The following is a 23,477-nucleotide window of genomic DNA, read 5'->3' on the forward strand; positions in this document are numbered from 1 at the left end:
CAAGCAGCGCGGGACACCCTTGACTGTTTTCCAGCCAATCACAGGGCACATAAACATTCACACCTGTGAACAACTGCCTTTAATGAACCTAACATGCAGAAACGCCACGCAAGGCCGGAGAGAACATGCAGAAAGGCTTCCACAAATGTAAGCCCATTGTGGTGCTCATAACAAAAATGATACAATCCGACTGATTCTGCAGGTGACAAATGTTTTGTTTTTCTAATTCTCAGTTTTGCCAAGCGTGGCTGGTCAGCTCATTTTGTGACTCGCAGGGTGGAGGCCTGCTTCCTTTTTCAGACTGACTTATGTAACTGCCGGTCTGGTCACAGGAGAACGGTGGAGAAACATCCCCTTCAACAATCATGTGCCTGCGTGCGGGGCAGGTATGCTAACGCACATTGAGGTCCAGACACTTTGGGTACTTTCCTCCAGAAATAAATGACATGAAAAGCAACAGGGTGCGAACAAGGAAACAGGAAATATGTCATATCCCACCCTTGGGTGGAAAAAAAAATCGTATTGTCTGTTGGTCACAAAAATATCACAATTCCTATTCTTATCAAAGCGTAGTGGACACTAAATTGCTTGCTATTAATGTTGTTGTATGCTATTGACTTTAACACAGTTAGAGCCAGATTTCTGTGAAAATTGCACTCGATTATAACGTGTATTACTTGTGCGCAATATTTAAAAAATACCATGGGTGCGACGTCATTATTCCGGTTTATATCAAAATAAATCTACTAAAAATCACATTTAAATTCATCTCCAAAGGCTCATGCATTAAAATAATTACCAAAGACTAAAACGGACATTTTTGCTATAATTATAGTTTTATGTCAGTTAGTTTTGTAAACATAAAATGTAGTTTCAGTTAGTTTTCTTTTTTTTTTTAAAGTATCTTTGTTTTTATTTTATTTCGTTAACAAAAATTTATTTGAATTTTAGTTTTAGTATTTTCGTTAGTTTTAATTAACCAAAATAACCTTTAATAGCACCTGTGTTTTTCAATACCCTCCTTCTTACTTTGACCATCTCCAAACATTTTTTTTTTTATTTGAACTGAGACAAATGCACATTTTTAGCATATGTCGCGGGCCACTAAAAAAAATGGACGGCGGGCCGTAAATGGCCCCCCGGCCGTAGTTTGGACACCCCTGCATTAACCCAAAACATTGGGTTGTATCATATGAATAATCCACAAAACAAAGAATAATTTGGTTCTATTTGTGGGTTATTAATTTCATTTTACCCAACATGTGGGGCTAACTACCTCAAATAGTTGTGTTGGTTCATTGTTTTTGGGTTATTCAATGAAAGTTGGGTCAAATGAATAACTCACAAAACAAAAATTGGTTTGATTTTTTTGGTTATTTAACTTGACCCAACTTTTGGGGCTAAATAACTTAAAAAATAACTAAAAAAAAAAAAAGTTGGGTCGGTCCATTCTTGACCAAATATTGTTACTGTTTTTTAGGGTCTTCCGTAGGTGGCGGTGTAATCCATCTCACACCCTCAGAATTTTGGGACTTCATCTTTCTCACGCTCCAACAATGGAAGTATGTATCAAATTAATATATTTTTATTAATTACTAAGATAACTATTAATTACTACCGAGATGTTTACAATCACTGAGGAAAGATTTAAGAATTCCAACTTGGACTTAAAGGATTTAACACATTCACTGCCAGCCCAGCAAAAATGCATCATTTGCCGTATATTTCCGTCAATGGCAGTGAATGAGTTAAAGAAGACAAATTTGAGAAAACGTTCCCAAACTCAGATCGGTAAATGAGGCCCATTGTCCCAAATCTTGGAATTCTGCAATGAGGAACTCTCCCAAAACATCCTGTAAGAGAGGAAACCCCCCGCTTTTGTTCGTCTTTGCCCACTCCAAGGAGAAGCAAAACAATCGATATTTTTAGTCGTTTTGCTAAATTTAACCCATTTAGCGCCTTTTAAACCGAGTTTCTGTTTTTCAAAGCATTTTGTCCACCACCATTCTTGTGGTTAAAGTTTTTAGAGTGGGACATTCAGAACAGGAGAGCGACGTCTGGAGAAATAATTTATCATTGAGTGCTTGTTATGTGTCTATCTAGTTCCGAGTAATGATTAAGAACAAGATGACATTTTTATCTCCCCTTTGATTTTCTTCAAACCAAAAAAATCTGACGCCGCTCAATTTGCTAACTAGATCGTCCTGTTTGTCTGTGTGGGGAAACAGCTCGTGACACAAAAGGGGAAAATTCGAAAGGACGAGCGGAGGGAGGCAGTCAAGCAGCTCATTGTCCCGCGTTGAGGATCCAGCCGAACAAAGAGAAACAGTGAGAGAGGAATTCCCCTAAGTAAGTTCAAACGTTTGCAGATGTGCGCCTGGCCAACCGCTACTGTACACATCTGGCGAAAGCATCCCGAGGAACCCCCCTCAGCTATTCCCCCACTTTCCATCGCCGTCTCTCCGCTATGCCTTGTCTATGTAACACTGCCCTCTGTTCTACCCTGGAAAAGCAATTTCGGATCACACATGGCGACCACTGCGCACGGGCCAGTCAGGCGGCGGCCCGTCAGTCAGTCAGCTCCAGTGGATCCGCAGCGGAGTGCGAATCATAGGAAGCCTGAAAAGCCCATTATCTTGGCAGCGGGGGGAGAGATTTGTGCTGAGGGAAAGTTTGGGGGATTTTTTTACTCTCAACTTCCAAGTAGCTGTGCTACTGGAGGTCAGCGGTAGTCCACCACTTTTGCAAAATTGACGGCAGGGTTTGAAGATTCTGTGAGTTGTATTCCCTCCTCCTACCTTATGTACTATTATAGTCATTAGGGGTGTAAAAAAAATAAATAAATCATGGTTTGATGTCTCGCCATGGTTCGGCTTACCTTTGGTACAGTAAGAAAATTACCGTATTTTCCGCACTATAAGGCGCACCTTCAGTGTATGACATATTAAAAAAAAAATTCCTTAAATAAGGCGCACCGCATTATAAGGCGCACCTACAATGAATGACATATTTTGAAACTTTTTTCCATATATAAGGCGCTACAGTAGAGGCTGGGGTTACGTTATGAATCCATTAGATGGTGCTGCGCTAAAGGGAATGTCAACAAAACAGTCAGATAGGTCAGTCAAACTTTATTAATAGATTACAAACCAGCTTTCTGACAACTCCATTCACTCCCAAAATGAATAAACAGCTGTTAAAGTATTAGTATTAGCTAGCGATCCAAGATGGCGGGATCTTCCGCGCATGCGCGTCACCGATCGTGCAGGGTCACCGATAGCGTCTTGACAGCGAGACCTGTTGCAGCTCAATATTGATCCATATATAAGGCACACTGGATTATAAGGCGCACGGTCAGCTTTTGCAAAAAATTGAAAGCTTTTAGGTGCGCCTTATAATGCGGAAAATACGGTAAATGCCAAATACAAAACTGCTTATCTTTTGTGTAAACAGTGTAATGCGTGGAGGCTGATTTGCCATGACTGCCATGGCAGCAAAAAAAAAAAAAAAACGGATTTCTTAGATCGGCCTGCTTTAAACATGTTTCACATCAGTGGATGTCGTGCACGAGCAAGACACAACATGATGCTGCATCCAAAGTCCTATATTAGTGTCGGAAATAATGGTATCGGCATGCTAGTTCTTAGTACTCACCAATACCACAGTTTTTTTTTGTTTTGTTTTTTTTTAATTTTATTATCTGTTCTTATTGCTGCTGGACATGTAAATTTCCCAGAGGGAGCCATCCCAAAGAGATCAATAAAGTCTAAGTCTATCGTATATAGATAAGTATACATTAATGCACAAAAACTATGTTATTGATTTGTTTGAATTTACATTCAAGTCCGAATTTCCCCATTCTTTGTGTTTCCATTCATTATAAACGATAAATCTGATTCAGATTCTAACTTAAAAAAAAAAAAAAAACACCAGATGTTGTAATTAGGGGAAAACGAGGTTGCCATGGGTGTTGTCACCTGCGTTGCTCACCTTTCCAAAATAAGACACCCAATGCGAGTCAGTCAGACTTGTTTGCAGTCGTCCGGGCGCTGCACACGGGCCAAAGGCGCACAAAATGTGCGCACACACACACAATAGCGGGAAATTCCCAACAAAAATTCCGCCAGAGCAGCGTGAGGACATTCCTGTGTTTTTCAGAACGTCCCGCTGCTGAAATGAAAGTCACATATACTGCTATGGAGACTTTTTCAAAGTCCCGAGTACCCTCAAGCTAGCAATAAATCTCCCCCGCTTGGGGATATTGGAAGTCAGATTAAGTTTCCTGACAGCGCTTTAGAAATATGGGAAGCATGAAGGAACAGGCAGAAATAACAAGAGGGAATTTAGGTGTTAACATCAAGTAAAATCCCGCCCATTAACAGCTTTTAAATCCTTAAATCAAATTGTAATCTTGCCAGGAAACACAAAAGAAATGTTTCAAATCCAAAAGTGTATCAGCTGTTGAATTCTCGGGAAGTTTTGTCACTCCAAATTCCCCCAACATTCCCTGCAATGACATCACCGCTTCGATGTCCTTCTTTATTTATTATCTTTTTGACATTAACATCACAAACATGATCCATGAGAACATTTTTTATTTTTTTTTCGTCCAGCGACAGCCCGAACGTGCAATTAATGAGCGCAAAAAGTGTTTGAGATGGGGGATTTTTACAGGCGTACGGCAGCGTGTCGAACATGAGTCACGCTGTTTAGCGGATCGCTCAGTCGCCATCGTGCACCGCAAGCGTGTCTCGCTGCCGCCACCATCCACGCTTGCCTTGTATTTAGTCACACAGTGGAATCATTGTTCTTTTTGGGATGTATCATGCGGGTTTGATGCATCACTTTCATTTTATTACACATTTGATCTATCACATTGGCCTAGCTCAGTGGTATCAAACATACGGCCCGCGGGCCGGATCAGGCCAGCAAAGGGGTTTAATCCGGCCCGCGAGATGATTTCGTAAAGTAAAAAAAATACAATAAAATTGTAAAGTCAGCCATACACAATCAAAACATAATAAATTTGTACGTTCACAAGCAGTCCTCAGATGACCAATGCATTATTATTTATTATTATTATTATGATTATGATTATTATTATTATTATTATTATGGATGTTTGATACCACTTTTTTTCAGACCGATACCGATACTCAGACCGTCAGTACTCACCGATACCGATACCAACTGCCGATACCAGTAGTACATTTTGACAAATAAAAAAAAAAATCACAAAGATATTTTTAAACAAATATATTTCCTTTAATTTTGACAAAATAAATACGACACAAATTACACAAATAGATATGACAAGGATTAACGTCCTTATAATGTCATTAACTGCACCACGCAGTGCATTCTGGGAACAATATATATATATATATATATATATATATATATATGCAAAGCAGGTAGATTTAACAAATCCGTAACGTACAAATCCGTAACGTACATAGTTTTTAAGTTATATATCGTAATTTTCCCGATGCGGCCCACTTGGTAATATATTTTCTTCTATGTGGCCCCTGAGCTAACATGAGTTTGACACCCCTGGCCTAGCTAAAATGTTGCCTCTCTTCCAAAACCATCAGATTGCGGATTTTTGTATTTGGTTTCACCAGGAAATACATACTCCCTTAATTATGATTTTGGATACAGTTTTTAAACCTCTAGTTGCCTTTCGGGGAACTGTAGTGGCTGCTGGTCAGACCTTGGATAGGAGAACTGTGGACAGATACTTAAATCATGTCAACTTTATTTATAGCTGTTAATCACAATAGAGCCTCAAGGGGCTTTTACAAGATGACAGATCACCTCGAAGCCCCTGGTTTAAACCCCCATGATATCCATACAATGTTATTTTAAACAGCAAGGAAGTCCATTTAATGATAAGGCATCACCAAAATAAAATTGCACTCTGTCAGTGCTGACCATGTGTGATTTGCAGACGGCTATTAAAAGACCAGCATTAGTCTACCACGTGTTTAGGTCATCTCGTCTACCACAATGAGATAGCAAAAGAAGGGAAGAGGGAATGAGGTCATGCTTACTAAGCTCACCAGTTAAACCCTATAGTTAAATCTGAGTGCAATACGTTTGAAGTTTGAGAAGACAAGAGACGGATACATAGTATTGCTACATACAGACTTCGGAGATCATCTTAACTCATTCACTCCCAGCCATTTGCGCTGAAGCAACCCCGGTTGTTTTACGGGATTTTGACGGATTTTGCAAGGCCCACAGAATATTGTGTTCTATTGCTATTAAAACATGGAACCTATCAAAAGAAAGATTAGGGGGAGTATATTTCTGTTTGTTTCACAGCAAATAGCATTACAATATAGCTAAGTTTCATTATTATTCACAAATCTGTTTAAAACAGTGAGCAAACAACTTTTTTCAACATGGCCCTGGTTGATCTCTTATACTCTGCTGCCACTTGCTCGCTGTTTTTGTAATAACTACCATTGCTTCAAGTATTCTCTTCCGTTCAGAGGCTGCATCAAAAGCCCACTATATGCTCTACCATCAAAACAAAACATAAAAACGTATAAATACGTCTTTGGGAGAATAGTATTTAAAAATAGAATGTATTTATATGTTTTTGGGAGCAAATGAAAGAGTGATGGGCAACTGGCGGTCCGTGAGCAGCATGCGGTTCGCAACAACACTGAGTGGAAGTTTGATTTTATTTATTTATTTATTTATTTATTTATTTTGTATCCTCTATGACAGTGGAGCATCAAATACTCGTAGCTTTTCATCATTAACTGATTTATTTTCAATACTTTTTTATTTCTTTGTTTTGAATATTTGGGGGCAAGTAACCCCTGTTTTTGGGGGGGAAATATACATTTGAGGTTTAGCAGTGGTTTTTGTGGAATATTTTGGGTTTACAATTTTTATTTTATTTTTTTTCACATTGCATTTCTATGGCCGTCAATTACACGCTGATTTTCGTTATTCACAGGCTGGCCTGGTCACTTTAAGGTGTAATATCACCATTTACCATTAGATGGCAGACATGGCTTGGTTGCGCTTGCACCAGGTCTTATACCGACTTGGCCTTGACGTGACTAGGCCTAATAATATGCAGTTTGTGGATTGGAAACAATAGCCGATACAAGGCTTATATTACAAAACGCTCAGTTTTAGGATGGTGATTTATTCAACTCCATGCCCACTTCTTGACTGAGGGTGACAATGCACACCATTAATAAGATATATGGGAAAGCTTGAATGTAAACATGTGGTCAGGCGCAGGAATGAGGAACTGTAAAGGCTTTGCATGCGTAGACAGGAAGTGCATCAAGTGTTTTAATTAACCAGCTGTGAATTACGTTTTGTGTTCCTTGTCTTGGGAATTTTATGCAGGTTACTTTAGGTTAAAACATTTTAAATAGTTGTTTTATCACCCTGGTTACTATCAGTTGTATAGTTGACATAGTATCTCAGTCTTTGCTAGCATAATGTAGCATTAGACATTTTCTGATTCTTGCGTAACAAAATAACCAGACGACTAAGGTCAGTTTCACATTCCAATTAGCTAACAACTCACAGTTCTAAAGGCATGTGTGGCATTCTGTCAAACTTCATCGTCATCATGACTGCTGCTAGTGACATGTTTTGTGTATCTAGCTAGCACATGCGTTGGCTTCCGGTTTAAATCACACTGCCAAACTTTAAATGCTCCATTTTACTAAGGGGATTCATTTGAATGAAATGTGGTATAAAGTTTTGCACAATGCATCTATCTACTCTTCTGAAATGAAAGTCACGTGGATTATAACACAAGTGTTTCCAAAGTCCATGAGTCAGTATGCATTATTTCTCCCCGATGAATTAGATTGATCTATTAATTTGAGATTAACGCGGAGGGTTTTAATTTGTTACCCTTTGAAACTGATGTTCAAGAATACAATTTCTGTATTTTGGTCATATAGTTTAGAGTGAGTTTTACACACGTCATATTTTTGCACAAATGTTATGAAATACTGCATTGAGACATTCTACACTGTAGCAATTAAAGGGGGCGTAACAGCAATACATATAAACTACCTCCAATCTCTAATAACATTTAATATTGAGGGACTTACTCTCGAATACAAGCACACATTGAGTTCCTCCACATATTGACTCACTTCACAAGCATATTACGTTCCCCTTCATCTGACAATTAGTGTATTTTAAACATAGAAGGGCCAAAACATCCCTAATGAAAATTAAACTGCACTAAAAAAAAACTAGCCACCAGAGGGTGCTACAACTGCACAGATGGAAATCAACCTGACTTTTTTTCTTTTCTTTTTTTTAACAGATGTGTGGCATTTAAATATCGTGAATATGACGACAACGATAATGTGGCAGTTTTAATATCACGATATTGCCGGTATCGTTACATCCCTAATATCTACATGCCTAATTGTATTGATTTGCTCACATGTGATTGGCTGATTTGATTATTATTATTTTTTTTATGTCTAAGTGAGGTTGAAATCCAAATGTATATGTCGGAACGTTCTGTAAAATCACATGAAAAACAGTAAGCACTGCAAAAATAGTAGTGTAAAAAAATAGCCAACATATCGGAATGATCACTGACATGAAGTAGGGTGCCATTCCGGTTAGCTTAACATTGTTATGCAAATTTGTTGTCACGCCATTTTCCCTTCATTTATGTATTTATTTTATCTAAAAGTGACCTGCACAGTTTTAAGCTAGCCCACTCTTTATGTAAGGAGGCAAACAAATGGCGCACTACTCATTGCAACACACCATAAAGTGACATTATTACAGACATATGTGTGCTTGCAACATGACAAACCACGAGCTCAGTTAAAAAAAAAAAAAAGCATGTTGTACTCTGTATTTGTGTCAAAGTTAAAGGAAGCAAGCAGAGCATTGTTGTCAGCATATGTGCTAGCTACTTCTCTAACTTTTTTTTCTTACTTTGGACGTCCAAAGTTATAACATTTAACTGAAATATAGCATAGAAATACAGTAAATGGAACAAACTATGTTGTAACAGTGAAACTTTTGTGCCTGGACGGCACTTGCAACAACGGAACAGAGTCCCACGCATGTTCAAGCCGACCCCGGGGGTGGGGGGTCTTTCACACACAAAGTGGAAACACTGCATAAATATGAATGAGAGATGCTTTCGTGGAAGTAAGGTCAGAAGTAGAGCGGACTCAAAGAGATACCGAAAAGATTTCTGTATGTGTGGAAAGTGAAGAGTCAACATAGAGGCAGTAAGCATGGGTGGAGGGTGTTCACCGTTTAGGTCATGAAATTCCATTCATGAGTAAAAAAATGAAATGCAGTCTTGAAAATCTGAACCTGACAGATATGCATGATTGAATAACTCAATCCCAATACAATTTATTCACAGTTTTCTTTGAAACAAATATACTGTTTATCAATTACCAGTTTTATATAATAATAATAATAATAATAATAATAATAATAATAATAATAATAATTAATAATGGGGGTGTTGGAATAAGTTCGGGTAGTAAGAGAAATTCATGTGCTATCATTCTTAGATGTAGCCTACATGCAGTGAATCCATAAAGTATTTACAGTGCTTCAATTTTTTAGCACCTTTTGTTATGCAGCTAATGATGTAACGTAACAAATTGTGGGAAAATTGGAATAGTATGAAAAGATTTTGGGATGTACTACTGGACTGCTTTTTATTATCTCAAGAACCCCAGAATTCAGGTTTATATCATCTTTACAAACAAACACAAAGTTATGTTATTTTTAAAAGTCAGCATTATTTTTGTCTTGACGACGTTATTTTTTTTTTTAAGTTATTTTTGGTCTAGTAGTTTTACTTTTTATAATAATATCTTATCTGTACTTCTCAAAGCGGTCACCGTTACCATGGAGGCAGGGAACCTTTCACACCGGATGTAGTTTTGCCTCCGCCGCTTAGCTTCCGGGTTGAAATAGTGTAGTAGCCTCTTGCACATTCTTTCGGACCAACTCCTCGGCTAAGTTTATCTTAGAAAATGTCTCGAGGCTCAAGTGCGGGGTTTGATCGACACATTACCATCTTCTCTCCTGAAGGAAGGCTCTATCAAGTCGGTCAGTATGTGTATTATTTTAGACAAAAGCCGGCATGTTAGCTAGCCGGCTAAATGCGCTGTCATGGTTCGGTTAGCTGCCCTAAAAGCTCGCAGTAAGACATCATTAGTACAGACCAATAATTCTATTATCTTAGTACATATGAAGTTCATTTGTTTTGACAAGCTTATGTTTTTGACAACTTCGATATTCCGAATGAAGTCAAAACAGCGTGGACGACTAATTTAGCAACGAGCTAACAGTTTGCCGTTCAGGTAATTAACTAATTCATTGTTGTTGTATCTTTGGCATAACAGAGGGCTACAAGGAAACATTGTTGCGATCATTATTAAACTAACGACATTATTATTGCTCGGTTTAGCTTTGAGGTTAATGGAGAAAGCGATACTAGTCTGAAGAAAATTGAAAGTGAAAGTATTACCGTTGTAAGAATAAAGAAAGTAATAAATACGTTTGATTTTAATTATGCAATGATATTGAGTATATTGATATTAAGTAGAAATACATATGCTGCTAAATTAAGGGTAATTATTTTTTTCATTAATGCTGAAGTGTGTTACATAGTATATACATAGTATATTCAGGCATCCAAAAAATGAATACAGTACTGTACTCCCTGTTGCTAATTAAAATAGATTTTTTTTTTGGTCACACTTGATTTGTTTACCCTGCTGTTATAAGTTGTGCAAATGCACATGACATACTCATACAAAACAGCTGTCTATAAATCTAAATATTACCATCATCCTGTCTTCCCGTTTACAGAATATGCTTTCAAGGCTATAAATCAAGGTGGACTCACGTCAGTCGCCGTTCGTGGGAAGGATTGTGCCGTTGTCGTCACACAGAAAAAAGTACCGGTGAGCGGATATTGGTGTATTATGCCGTCCTATGCCTTTCTATTTGCAATCTTAATAATAAAATAGTGCTGTTAAAATCATAAGCCATTATTATATTGGGCATTGTCAGTATTGGTGGACGAGCCTAGTTGCCTCATTTGCACTACTTGTGTACTTCGCATTGATACTACAGAGCTCTGCTTGTACGTGCCCTACTTATTTGGTTTGGCTTCTTTAGCCTCCCGCCATCATTGTCAGTTATCAATTGCGTGCTAAGTTAACTAAGGTGTTTTGAGCATCAATAACAACCATGTTTTCATTAACAGGACAAGCTTCTGGATTCTGCCACAGTGACCCACCTTTTCAGAATAACAGACAACATTGGATGTGTAATGTCTGGAATGACAGGTAAACAAAGAGAAGACACTTAACATTTTCACCTGTCATATGCCGCATATTTTTTTTACCTTGATGCAACTGCACCCCCCAAAAAAAAACACAATACTAAATATATATGAAAAGAATCAATGCTTTTTGACTAATTACTTTTCCCCCAAATGACTGACAGCTGACAGCCGGTCCCAAGTTCAGCGCGCTCGCTATGAGGCCGCCAACTGGCAGTACAAGTACGGCTATGAGATCCCAGTGGACATGCTGTGCAAGAGAATTGCAGACATCTCTCAAGTCTACACGCAGAATGCCGAGATGCGACCACTGGGCTGCTGTAAGTATAGATGAGAATCAGACAGAACCTCCTCTCTAATAGACGCGGTGTCTTTAATTATCGCTGGGTGCGTCGTCCGCTTAACCACCAGGTAGCACCAAGCGTTGCAGTTGTTTTGGTAGACTACACCCTGAAGTAGGGCAATTAGCCAGTGAGTTAAACAAAGGAGAAAAACTGAGCATTATCTGTAAACACAAGTGTCTTTTCGTCACAGATAAATCTCAACTAAGGGCGTGCGCCCACGGTGCAACTTCCTCAATTAGCACACAAAGCTAGAGCGAAATGATGTAATTAAATAAGTCAAATTACTATAATTAAGTAATAGGTTAAGTTAGGGCTGGGCAATTTCAATTATTACACTCCACAATTACAAAATCAGCATAATCGCAAAAAAAGAAGATTTTTTTATTTATTTTTGAGTTGTTTAAATCTATACATTTGCACCTTTTTTAAATGTTAAAATAACTAAATTTAATAAATTTTGTTTAACTTGCATAATGAGTGTTTCAAAGAATTTTATGTCTGAATATTTATTTATTTTTATTTATTTATTTATTTATTTTAAGTTTAAACATTTTCTTGTTTGGTACCAAAAAATACATGCTGCACTCCAACTCCACTTCAGGTTTTTGCCAACATAAATACATTTTGGTCCAAAACCTACATAATTATAGTGTTTCTATTTTATTTTTTTTAAATTGGTCTTAATATTTTTAAAATGCGTTAACATTTTCTTGTTTTGTACCAAAAAGTACATGATTGTCCTTCTGCACAAGATGCACTCCAACATCGTTTTTGCCAACATAAATAAATAAATATTATGATAAATTGTTTGTTCCAAAAGGAACTTACATAATTATGTTTCTATTTTTTTTTCAATTGGTCTTAATATTTAAATGCTTAAACATTTTCTTGTTTTACACCAAAAAAAAAAAAAAAAGTTTGAATAATTGTGATTTTAATTATTGCCAAAACAACCATGATTATTATTTGTCCCATAATCGAGCTTGATTATGGAAATTGGATGATGGCCTAATAGAGTTGTGGTAATAGATATATTGTAGTTAATTTTCTTATAGGAATTTTTATAGTCCTTTTTTTTGTTTATGTTCTTGGTCTATTAAGTGTATTTTTACATACTGTTTTATATTTGCTTCTGTTATTGAATATAAAGATGATGTATGAGGTGAGATCTTATTTATAAACCCTATATGGGTTGAATTGATCTCTCCTGCACACTTTAATGTCATACTTGTTTTGATGTTGTCTTTTTGTCTATATGCGAATAAAACTCAATCACTCAGAGCAGCCCTAGTTGAAGTTATTTTTTTCTAATGTTGATGTAATGTTAAAATGTTACTTAATATCCATTGTAATAAAAGACGTCAGCAGACGATGTGCACAAAACCCGGCCGCAGTGCGACAAAGAGTGGACATGTAATCGATCCAGTTTATTGTATCAGAAGCCCTTGGGCTTCTTCCTGGAGATCGTCGCTAAATACTTTCCTCCAAAGCCAGAGCATCAGCGCCGTTGTCATGTTGCACCCGCAGGTATGATAGTGATCGGCGTAGACGAGGAATGCGGCCCGCAGGTCTACAAATGTGACCCAGCAGGCTACTACTGCGGCTTCAAAGCCACCGCCGCCGGGGTGAAGCAGACGGAAGCCACCAGCTTCCTGGAGAAGAAGGTGAAAAAGAAGTTGGACTGGACCTTCGAGCAAACCGTCGAGGTATGTGATGCAAAAGTGACACAGACAAAAGGCAAGCAACTTTTTTGGGGGATTCCGATCTACTAATCTTTTTTTTTTTTACCACCACTTGGGTTATCGTCTAAATTATCGTAAATTAAATAAAGAAATCCCCTTCGTGCTTTTTTTTTTTCTTTTTCCACCCCGTACTCTGTTTTAGACGGCTATCTCTTGTCTGTCAACCGTCCTCTCCATTGACTTCAAGCCTTCTGAGCTTGAGGTGGGCGTGGTTACAACGCAGGACCACAAATTCAGGTAATTATGTCTCAGTATGTTTCGAAAATAAAAGTAAAGTCATTAACGGGGTTATGGGAGGATTTTGATGATAAATTGTCAGCATGTGTGTAAAGTCTGAAAACACAAACGAGAAGAGAATGACTTCTTTAAGGCAAAACCTGCACTTGAGTATGTTTGTGTAAACTTGCCTATCCCATGAAAAAACCTATTAACTCATTCACTCCCAGCCATCGCTTCCGGCTGTTTTTCTGATTTTCCAAGAACACAGAGAAAAAGAGCTTTGTTGGAACATGGCCCTGGCTACTCTCTTGTACTCTGCTACCACCTGCTGTTGTTTTTTTTTATATATAGTTTTATAATTAACATTGCTTTTAGCCAGCTCTTCATGTCAGAAGCTGCATCCAAGCTTTCTGTATGCGCTTGCAGAAAAAAATAAAACAAAATTTAAAAAAAATGTGTAAACACGTTTTTGGGAGGCAAAGACAAAGTATTTAAAAACGTTTTTACACATTTTTGGGATTGAATGAGTTCAAGATTTTTCACTCAGAACTTCTAAGTACATTTTGCAAGGAGAGATTTTGACTAAATTTTACAAGTTTAAAAAACAAAGAAAGAAAAGGTTACACAAGGGTTGAGGAATGAACTCATGACCTTCACCTTGGGAGACTGCCACTCTACCACCTGAGCTATACCACCCCGAGTGTTTTTCTTATATCCAAAAGGAGCTACGGAGATTTCAGCTTACATAAGCTTATCAGAAACTGTCATTTCTGCAGAACAAAAATGGCAACTGTGTGAAAGGCGGTGCAATCGTCAGTCTATTTCCTCTTTCCAGGATTCTGACAGAGGCCGAAGTGGATACTCACCTGATGTCCCTGGCAGAGCGGGACTGAGCGAGAAGAAAACGTGTCCCCTGTTTGAATTTAGTTAGAGCATGATGGGATATGCAGTTCTCGCATGGAGAGTGGCGTTAACTTGGTTTGTTGTACATTTGCCCCCACTGACACATTCAACAATTAAAAAAAGACGTTTTGGAGTAAAATAACTGTTGTTGTAGTCACAATTTGTTTGCGTTGAGTTAAATCCATTTGAATGGCGTGTTTTCTAAAGCGACTACATCCTGTTTTATCAGACCTGCTTTCATGTGCCAAATTTAGAAGCGGCGGAGTGCTGCGTATGGGAACGCGAGCAGCTCGCGACGCCACTTCCTTTTGTAGAACTTGAAAGCCTCGGAATCACATGACTCACTCAAGCGCTCTAGAATGGTTTTCTTTCTTTTTACCACATGAGCAGATTTGACCTTATTTTGGAAGCGCACTGTACATGTGCACAAGCGAGTACGCTTGTCACGTTTCTGCATATGTTTAATTATATATTTTCATTGGACAATACTGAATAAATGTCAATGAAAAGTAGCCACTGTACAGCGAATATAAGTAAATGCATTGTTCCTTTAAAATAACTTCAAATGCAGCTAACTAAATCATTGGCAACAAAGGTGAGTACACCCCTAAGTGAAAAAAAACCCTAAGTCATATTCTCTCACTCAACTTCGCTGCATCAAATTGGCCTATTTTGAACAAATAAATGTACACAGTTGCTTGTCAATTCTTCAGTGTCGTCCCATGAAAATATATGATTAAATATCTGCAGAAATGTGAGGGGTGTGCTCACTTTTGTGAGGTTTCGTAAGAGATCCGATTATGAAGAAAATATTTAATCACGATTATTTTTTTGGACAATTATTTATTTTTGGTACAAACCAAGAAAATGTTTAAACGTAAAAATTATTAAAGGGATACTTTACTTATTTAGCCATTTTTGGCAATCTAACAATATTATGCCTATAATAAATTTGATATTTTCATTATGTTTCACGTACAATTAGTACCTTTAAAATCACATTTTTCAACTTGCTGTCGACTGAAAATGACATCACACGGCCTCAGGGAACCAATCACAGCTCAGCATGTGAAATGTCACATGACCAAACCTAGAAAACAGGTGAGCTGTGATTGGTTACCTGAGCCCTTATGTCATTTTCAGTCGACAGCAAGTTGCAAAATGTGTTTTTAAAGGTACTAATTGTACGTGAAAAATAATGAAAGTATCAAATTAATTATAGACAAAATATTAACTTTTTATTGCTATAATGGGCTAAATAAGTGAAGTATACAAACTATATGCAAGTTCCTTTAGAATAAAACACAATTGATTATTTAAATTTGAAAAAGGTGAAAATATATAAATTTAAACAACTAAAATTACTTTTTTTTTTTTTTTTTACGATTATGCTGATTTTGTAATTGAAATTCGATTAATTGCACATCCCTAAGATCCAAGATGGTTTAAAAACGGTTCATTACTGTATTGTATTGCATAATTGTGAGATTTGCTTCTACGAGTAGGTTCGATGAATTTATGGTAATTTGCTCATACATTGTGGCAATAGTGTTATTTTTGGGAAACGACACCTTTGCATTTCTTCCAGTGACCAAATCTGTCCTCGTTCACTCCTGATCAGAAATGACATCATCAGTCAGTCAGTCCCGGTTTCCTCTCCTCATCAAATATGTCATTTGCCCCACCTATCTCTGAATCACAAATCAAAAGTATAAATCCCCTCTCACCCCGGGTTTTCACTGGATGCGGTTGCGGTGCGGTTGCGGTGCGGTGCGTCTTGACTGCGTGCTCCGGACGGGTCAATTTTTTTGTCAATCCACACCGGCTCCGCACAGCTGCGGTCCGGCAGCTCCGTCGCCGCCCACTTCCCAACGTGTCTCGCGGGACCGCGCGCGCGCGATCATGTGGCATTTCACAACGACAAACATACAGAAAGTCTGCTCAACAGAGAAGCAGAAAGATATGAGATTCCATGCAGCATCCTTTTTTTGGTTGTCCTTGTAAAGTATATTAATAACGAGAGTCGGGTCAGTGCGGGTCCACTCTTTATTTCTGTCTTCCGGGTCCGGCTGCCGCTCAGTACGGCAAGCGAGACGGGCACAACAAGCAATCGCGAACATCAAATTCACAATACATTACAGTCCTTATAAAAAGGATGTGCCGTGTCATATATTATTTTGTGGTTTTCCACCTCCAATATAAACCTCTCCTCGTCCATGTTCGCTGGTGTCTAAACCGTGAATGAGCACATGGCCCGGCGACGCCCACGTCACGTTTTGCTGAAAAACTTGCGAAATAGGAGCTGGCGAGTATTTTATTCTGAAAGGTAACCGGAAATTTATTTTTAAACTGCCTCGGTCTTCCTGTCGCGCTCGATGTGTTTTGTGCTAGCTTGCCATTTGCCGGAGGCCTACCGCTGCGGCGTCCGGCAAAAATAGAAAATAGGCTATCCTTGCGGAAGGCTTGCGGCACGCCGCAAGCCTTCCGCAGTCAACACGCAACGCACCCGCAAGCGGTGTAGACTGCACCATTCGAATGAATGGAATCTAATTGCTTGCGTCGCCGGACCGCACTGCAACCGCACCGCAACCGCATCCAGTGAAAACCCGGGGTCAGCTGTCATGTTTTCCTAAATCAAGGAATCTTTTTTTTTTTTTTTTTTTTTTTTAGCTCCCCTGTCATGAGGAATTAGATGTGATTTTTAAAAGGAAGCAGATGAATTGCTGGGAAAAACCCGTGAAGTCCCGCGTACGTTTATATGTTTACAGCCCGGCTGACAATTATAGGCTAGGTAATGTGTAGCCTGCTATTAAACCTAATCGTTGTGGGATCTTATGAAAGGAAGGTGCCAGTTAAAGGCGGGCTTCGTAGTTGTACCGGTTAATCGAGGTCATTCTTGAAAAAAAAAAATAAAATTATATCAGATGATGAGGGTTTGGTCGTACTGTACTTTCCACAAAAGTGTACTTCTTGCTGTGACTAAGCAACAAGTTATCTTTGTTTAAAAAAAAAAAAAAATCAGGTAGGGCGGAATATTCAGAACATTACGTTCTAAGTGTGCCGCCATGGGACTTTTTACAGTGTGACTCACAACACTGTGACCTCGCCCCATACGAGGAAATCCCGGACCGCTTCACGGGGTTGAATCGGATCGTTTTGGTCCATGTGTCTTTCAAAGCGTGGCTCATAACTCTCAGCCCTGTCACTTCATGTGTCGTGACTAACTGTGGTCGTGTTCCAGTAAAAATGCCTCACACAGAAGGGATCATTCTTCATAAGCTTGTTTTGTTTTTTTTATTTTACATACTATTTCATTGATAGTGTTTCATTCCACAACATATTTACACGTATAAAAATAGCATCTCTGTATTTACAATTGACTACAGTCTGGCATATTCACATCATTCTATCCTTATACAGTATTGCAGGGAGAACACGTGGACGTTTCTGGTCTCGCTGTGTGTTCGGTTTTCCGGCTCGAACTTAGACCAGAGCCGATGCCGTCTTCCTTCTTGTGATCTCCGGGCTAGCTCTTTGTGGACGTCCCGGGCAGGTGTTTGTCCATTTCGTTGGGCCGGGGTTCGGTGACCCGGTAGCAGCTCTTTAGACACCACCGTTGGTGGGATAATGTTGGCGTTTACTTTCCGAACTTGATGTCATCGTACAACTGCAAAAAAAAAGAAAAAGATTGTTTTACAACGTTGACTCACTTTTTGTCATGTGAGCAAGCTGTGATTTGATCGAAACTGACCTCATCCTCAGTCAAGTCCAGATCGTCCATATCGCTCTCGTCGGATTCGCTGTCGGGCAAGGCCCTCAGGTCTTGTGCCGTCTTCTCATAGAGCTGGTTGCGTATGTCGTCATTTTGCCTCCCGTATGTGAGGTGGTACGGCGTGAAGCCGCCATAGTTGAGGCAATTGACGTCGGCGCCGAGGTCAAGGAGGCGACGGACCAGCGCCGGGTTTTGGACGTCCACAGCTAGATGGAGAGCCGTCCTACCGCTGCATTGCTCCTAGAAAACAAAATGAAATGTTAACTTTACAAAGTTGCTCCAAATTTATGGAAGCGGATTAGGATCAGTGAAGAGAGAAGAAAAAAAGTTTGGCAGGATTCTCACTTTTTACTCAGAATTTTGACTTTAAATCCTGACTTTATGTAAGAATTCTCACTTTAATCTCAGAATTCTGACTTTAAAAGTGAGAATTCTGACTTTAAATTCGGACTACGTGAGAATTTTCACTTTAATCTCAGAATTCTGACTTTATTCTCAAAATTCTGACTTTATTCTCAGAATTCTGACTTTAAATTCTGACTTTAATGTGAAAATTCTCACTTTAATCTCAGAATTCTGATTTAAAAGTGAGAATTCTGACTTTAAAGTGAGAATTCTGACTTGAAATTTTGACTTTAATGCGAGAATTCTCACTTTAATCTCAGAATTCGGACTTTATTCTCGAAATTCCGACTTTATTCTCAGAATTTTGACTTTAATGCGAGAATTCTCACTTTAATCTCAGAATTCGGACTTTATTCTCAAAATTCTGACTTTAAATTCTGACTTTAATGTGAAAATTCTCACTTTAATCTCAGAATTCTGATTTTAAAGTGAGAATTCTGACGTTATTCTCAGAATTTTGACTTTAATGCGAGAATTCTCACTTTAATCTCAGAATTCGGACTTTATTCTCGAAATTCCGACTTTATTCTCAGAATTTTGACTTTAAATTCTAACTTTAATGTGAGAATTCTCACTTTAATCTCAGAATTGCGATTTTAAAGTAAGAATTCTGGCTTTATTCTCAGAATTCTCACTTTAAAGTGAGAATAATAGCACTAATAAAGTCAGGTATTCTGAGATTAAAGTGAGAATTCTTACTTTAAACTCGGAATTCTGAGAATAAAGTAAGAATCCTGCCATTTTTTCCCCTCTCTTTACTAGCCCTTATCCTCGTCCGTACAAACTGGATTTTTAACGTGTTTCTCCGTCAATGGCAGTGAATGATTTAGTGACACCCACCTGTGCGTTTATGTCCGCGCCCAGCCCAACTAGATTCTCCACTAATGAAATGTAGCCGTGAATCGACGCTAGGTGAAGGCAGTTTTGTCCTGCGAGGCAAAAACAGATCAATTAACAAACGTCTTATCACAAAAACACCCTTGCATATTTTTCCTGTCGGAATTCCGAACATACCGCTGTAGTTGGGGAAGGAGATGATGGAGTTGAGGTGGCGCTGGCTTGTCTGCGTGATGACGCCGAAGCAGGCGAGCGAGCCTTTTTTGCAGGCTATGTGCAGCGCCGTGTTGCCGCAGTCGTCGGCCAGCCGTGGGTCGCAGCCCGCTTTTAGGAGCTGGTCCACCAGCTGGGGCTGCTCTGTGATCACGGCGAGGTGCAAGGCCGTCTGGAAGAATATTTGTGCGTTATTCCACTGACTTCATGAAAAAGTGTTGTGTGGTTGAAGATGTGGTTTGTACCTGTCGTTGGTAGTTCTGTGCATTCAGGAAGGGGTGATTATGGGACAGTTTGATCATCTGTTGCGCCCGATCGGCGGCTTCGTGAATGATGGCCAAGTGGAGAAGCCTGTCAGAAGAAAGGAGAGCTGAGTAAAACGACTATTCGGAGGAAGTAGCTCCAGTGAAATTATAAGGAACAACGCATGTGCAACAGGAACGTTTCGCAAGAGTGGAGTTTTTGTCGGGTTGTTTCCACCAGTTGTGGCTTGACACATTGATGCTTTATCAGTTACTGGCAACGGGCCAGGGACTTTCCTGAGCACACAGAGCTCAGTTTAAGCACCGCCCAGACTGCGCACGCAGCCAAAAGTCAACGCATACAAGCAAACATTTTACTCTTAACGTTTTTCGTGCAATTTTAAGTTTGCGTGCATATTGTTGTGTTTGTACAACAACTGACAATGCAGTTACTATTACTAATATTTTTGCACGGGTGCGTCATTTTGAGACTCCCGTTTGCAAAACCCCTCCTTGGAAATACAATACTGTGCAGAAAAACGTCCACTTACGTGTCCCCGTCCTCGGTCACGACACCCCTCCAAGGCTCGTACTCGTGAACCAGCTCCTCGCTCACGCGCATCTGCTCCAAGTCGTTCACCAGCTCGTCCTCCTTCAACGATTCCAGGCCGCTGTCGAAGCGGTCGTCCTGGCAGGGCAACATTTTCCCGTGTTTGGGCTCCATGCGCTCGAGGTCGTTATAATCCATGCGATCGCTGTGAGATACTCCGTGGACGTCCATGATGGTGGTTGTCGCAAAGGCGAGTACACACGTACAAGTCCAAGGGGTCAGAAGCAAGAGTGGCTCAGAAGAGGGCTGGCGCACTGGGTTTTTGTCAGCCTGGCTGGGTGGAGCCTCTGTGGGGATTTCCAATTGACTTATCTAAGACAGGGAAATCACACAGGCAGGGCTGTGCTTTTGTGAGAAAAAATTCCCCCCTCCTCAACCTCCAACCATAAAGTCAAAATGAAAACTTGTAGTTTCCTATTAGACACCTACAGGATCTATCGAAGGGGATGTTTGATTGTGAATGGGTGGCCATGAATGAGATGGGGACAACCTCTTTTAGAATTCCCTTTGCCTGGGGAAATTGGGGCTTTTATTTTTTTGCTTTTTTTTTTTTTTTTTTTACTGTACTTTATTTTTTCCTTTTAGTGATTTGGGTGAATATTTGTGGATATTTTAAATGTTATAAGATGGGGGGGGAAAAATCCAATTCATAAAAACATACCAGTTTGTGAGCATGGTCTGTGTGCTATATAATATCAACAGTTGTATTATACTATTATACTATTTAGTTTGTCAGCCCACTGAATTTTAGAAATGTATTTTAATTTACTAGACGTTTTGTTGTAAAATGTGCTTTTTTTGGCACAATACACGCACACACGAATGTAATGAACATATTCAATAGTGTGGTTGCAGTGATGGTATAAAAGCTGCATTGCATCATACAGAGAAATGGCTGTAATATTTTGATATTGCATGAGGTATGCAGAAGATGAAGTTTGAATCTTGGAGCCTGTTGTACTATTGATGAACTATTTAATTAATTTAGGCATGGATTAAAACTCCAACTTATTTTTTAAAGCACTTAAAAAAGAAGAGTCTACCAAAGTGTTGTCCACATAGCAATAATAATAATGATGATAATTTGTCAAATAAATAAATAAAAGCCACCCATCTTCCAAGCACTCCAGTAGCGTGTTTGATTGTTTCAAAGTGACATTGTAAGATGAACCCGAGCTGTAATAATGGAAAACATAACGGGACAAGAATCGACCCTTGGGGTACTCCACCAGAGAGGGCATGAAATTAAAAATGTGCCTTTTAGTTTCCAATAGTATTGTGCCATTAAAAAAAAAAAAAAAGCCTTTCAAAACTCCCAGTGTCTGCACATTGTCTGCAGAGGAGGGGGAAAATCTCAACTTTGTACAGTGCAACTCTTGTGAAATTCATTTCATGTACCACAAGAGGATGTTTGGGACTTGCCTTACTTTGTACATGTTAACACACTGCAGCTTTTTTTTTTTTTTTTTGCATTGAATTCTGTGCAACTCGCACGTTTTACACAACTTGTTCTGGGATTTTTCTTTGAATTATTTACCAAGCAGTTCTTAAAATTGAAATATGATGGATACATATGTTGCACAATATGGAAGTCGCTCTACCTGTCTGCAGCTCACCGCTTTGTCATTCCAGGGGATTTACTTATGCTAACATAGCAGCAGTATATAGTACTTAGAGGGAGATCTACACAACAAACCAAACACACCCAGTGGGGTGTTTTGTGTCTGACTCACAACAGGGAAATGCCACTCACACAAACATGCACGCAATCTCCTCCTTTGGCATGTCATTCCAAGCGATCTTCAATCTTTGCCAAGTGTTATAACAAAGAAGCCAAGGACATCATGTCCCTGTTTCGTTCACTACCTTGAAATGAGTTCCTTTTAACCCCACGGATAAGGTAATGCCAGAATTGTGCGGTCTGATATTCTCACTGTACATGAAATGCCGGGACTTCCACTCACATATTTGGAAAGCTGTTGCAAAGACAATGCAAGCAAGTAAAATTTTGCTGCGTGTTTACACATGGTCGCTATGGCTACTGAGTATCAAGTGAAAAACATTAGGCGATGCTCTGTGCGTCAGCAACACCTTACATGTCCGGGCATCGCAGTTCTATTCACCCATGACATCAACTAATGATGACATCGTGAAACTTTTGCTTACAAAGTCATACTAATCTTACGCATATTTTTAATTAAGGGGGAGACTTTGAATCCAGTGTTATATTTGGTGGGGAAAATGGTGTTAGCTAGGCCACACTGAAAAATGCGACCAGTCTACTCGCATCCACTCGTGAACAAGTATTTTTCTGAATTGCACTGCTCTGTATTAAAAAAAACGATTTTTTTATTTTTTATTTTTTATTTTTTTGGGTTGCACCAGCACTTGATTTGGTCGCATCCTTTATTTTATTTTATTTTGTTTTTGTGGTAGGGTAGGTAGCACAGCAATACCATGCACATGCATGCAGCGTGTTTATTAACAGGGACTCATAAACCATGTGAATAGAACAAATACCAATGTCCGGAAATGTTTTATGAACGGAACAACATGCACATCTGTGGTTTGCATGCGAGTCCAAAGTGGTCGATACAACCACAATGCGGAAACTGTAGAAGACCGGGTGACTTTTAGTCACAATGTCTAGCACAGTGTCTGTGTTGGTGGGAGCATCATAAAGTATGCACTCACCCCGATGCGACCAGATGAACTTCTTAGGTCGCACGTGCGACCGTTTTGCTCTCAGTCTTGATTGAGCTCTGAAAAAAGAGAAATAGTGCCATCAGATGGGGAGGCCCTTAATGCATAGTTATGTAACAAGTACACTGAAATAAATTGCTGTTTACAAT

At 39.1% G+C, this 23,477-nt stretch overlaps 2 protein-coding genes across 3 annotated transcripts; one reads left to right on the forward strand and one right to left on the reverse strand.

The window, feature by feature from the left end:
- Position 1: 1 nt before the first annotated feature.
- LOC144010107 (proteasome subunit alpha type-6) lies at positions 2-14,688 on the forward strand. Of its 2 annotated transcripts, XM_077510232.1 has the most exons (10): positions 2-147; positions 234-386; positions 1,481-1,562; positions 2,229-2,349; positions 10,861-10,955; positions 11,261-11,342; positions 11,503-11,658; positions 13,210-13,388; positions 13,567-13,661; positions 14,479-14,688. In XM_077510232.1, exons 6-10 carry the CDS (start codon positions 11,327-11,329, stop codon positions 14,534-14,536), a joined length of 504 nt encoding a protein of 167 aa, XP_077366358.1. In that variant the 5' UTR covers positions 2-147; positions 234-386; positions 1,481-1,562; positions 2,229-2,349; positions 10,861-10,955; positions 11,261-11,326; the 3' UTR covers positions 14,537-14,688. The 2 variants fall into 2 exon arrangements, with proteins under 2 accessions (XP_077366358.1, XP_077366357.1); XM_077510231.1 differs by lacking the exons at positions 2-147; positions 234-386; positions 1,481-1,562; positions 2,229-2,349 and adding an exon at positions 9,887-10,095.
- A 3,123-nt stretch (positions 14,689-17,811) lies between these two features.
- LOC144010355 (NF-kappa-B inhibitor alpha-like) lies at positions 17,812-22,581 on the reverse strand. Its single transcript, XM_077510655.1, has 7 exons — positions 22,492-22,581; positions 20,567-20,937; positions 20,019-20,124; positions 19,738-19,945; positions 19,564-19,652; positions 18,298-18,558; positions 17,812-18,213 (listed from the first exon to the last, which is right to left on the reverse strand). Exons 1-7 carry the CDS (start codon positions 22,564-22,566, stop codon positions 18,184-18,186), a joined length of 1,140 nt encoding a protein of 379 aa, XP_077366781.1. The 5' UTR covers positions 22,567-22,581; the 3' UTR covers positions 17,812-18,183.
- Positions 22,582-23,477: the final 896 nt, after the last annotated feature.

This window comes from Festucalex cinctus, chromosome 21 (assembly GCF_051991245.1).
Source record: "Festucalex cinctus isolate MCC-2025b chromosome 21, RoL_Fcin_1.0, whole genome shotgun sequence".
Taxonomy (NCBI): Eukaryota; Metazoa; Chordata; class Actinopteri; order Syngnathiformes; family Syngnathidae; genus Festucalex; species Festucalex cinctus.

Coding starts and splice junctions, on each gene's coding strand:
- LOC144010107 (XM_077510231.1), top strand. CDS start 10,020: ATGTCTCGAGGCTCAAGTGCGGGGTTTGATCGACACATTACCATCTTC. Junction 11,343..11,502: donor TGTAATGTCTGGAATGACAG/GTAAACAAAGAG, acceptor AATGACTGACAG/CTGACAGCCGGTCCCAAGTT. Junction 11,659..13,209: donor GATGCGACCACTGGGCTGCT/GTAAGTATAGAT, acceptor TTGCACCCGCAG/GTATGATAGTGATCGGCGTA.
- LOC144010355 (XM_077510655.1), bottom strand. CDS start 22,566: ATGTACAGTGAGAATATCAGACCGCACAATTCTGGCATTACCTTATCC. Junction 20,125..20,566: donor GTGACCGAGGACGGGGACAC/GTAAGTGGACGT, acceptor TTCTTCTGACAG/GCTTCTCCACTTGGCCATCA. Junction 19,653..19,737: donor CTCCTTCCCCAACTACAGCG/GTATGTTCGGAA, acceptor TTTGCCTCGCAG/GACAAAACTGCCTTCACCTA.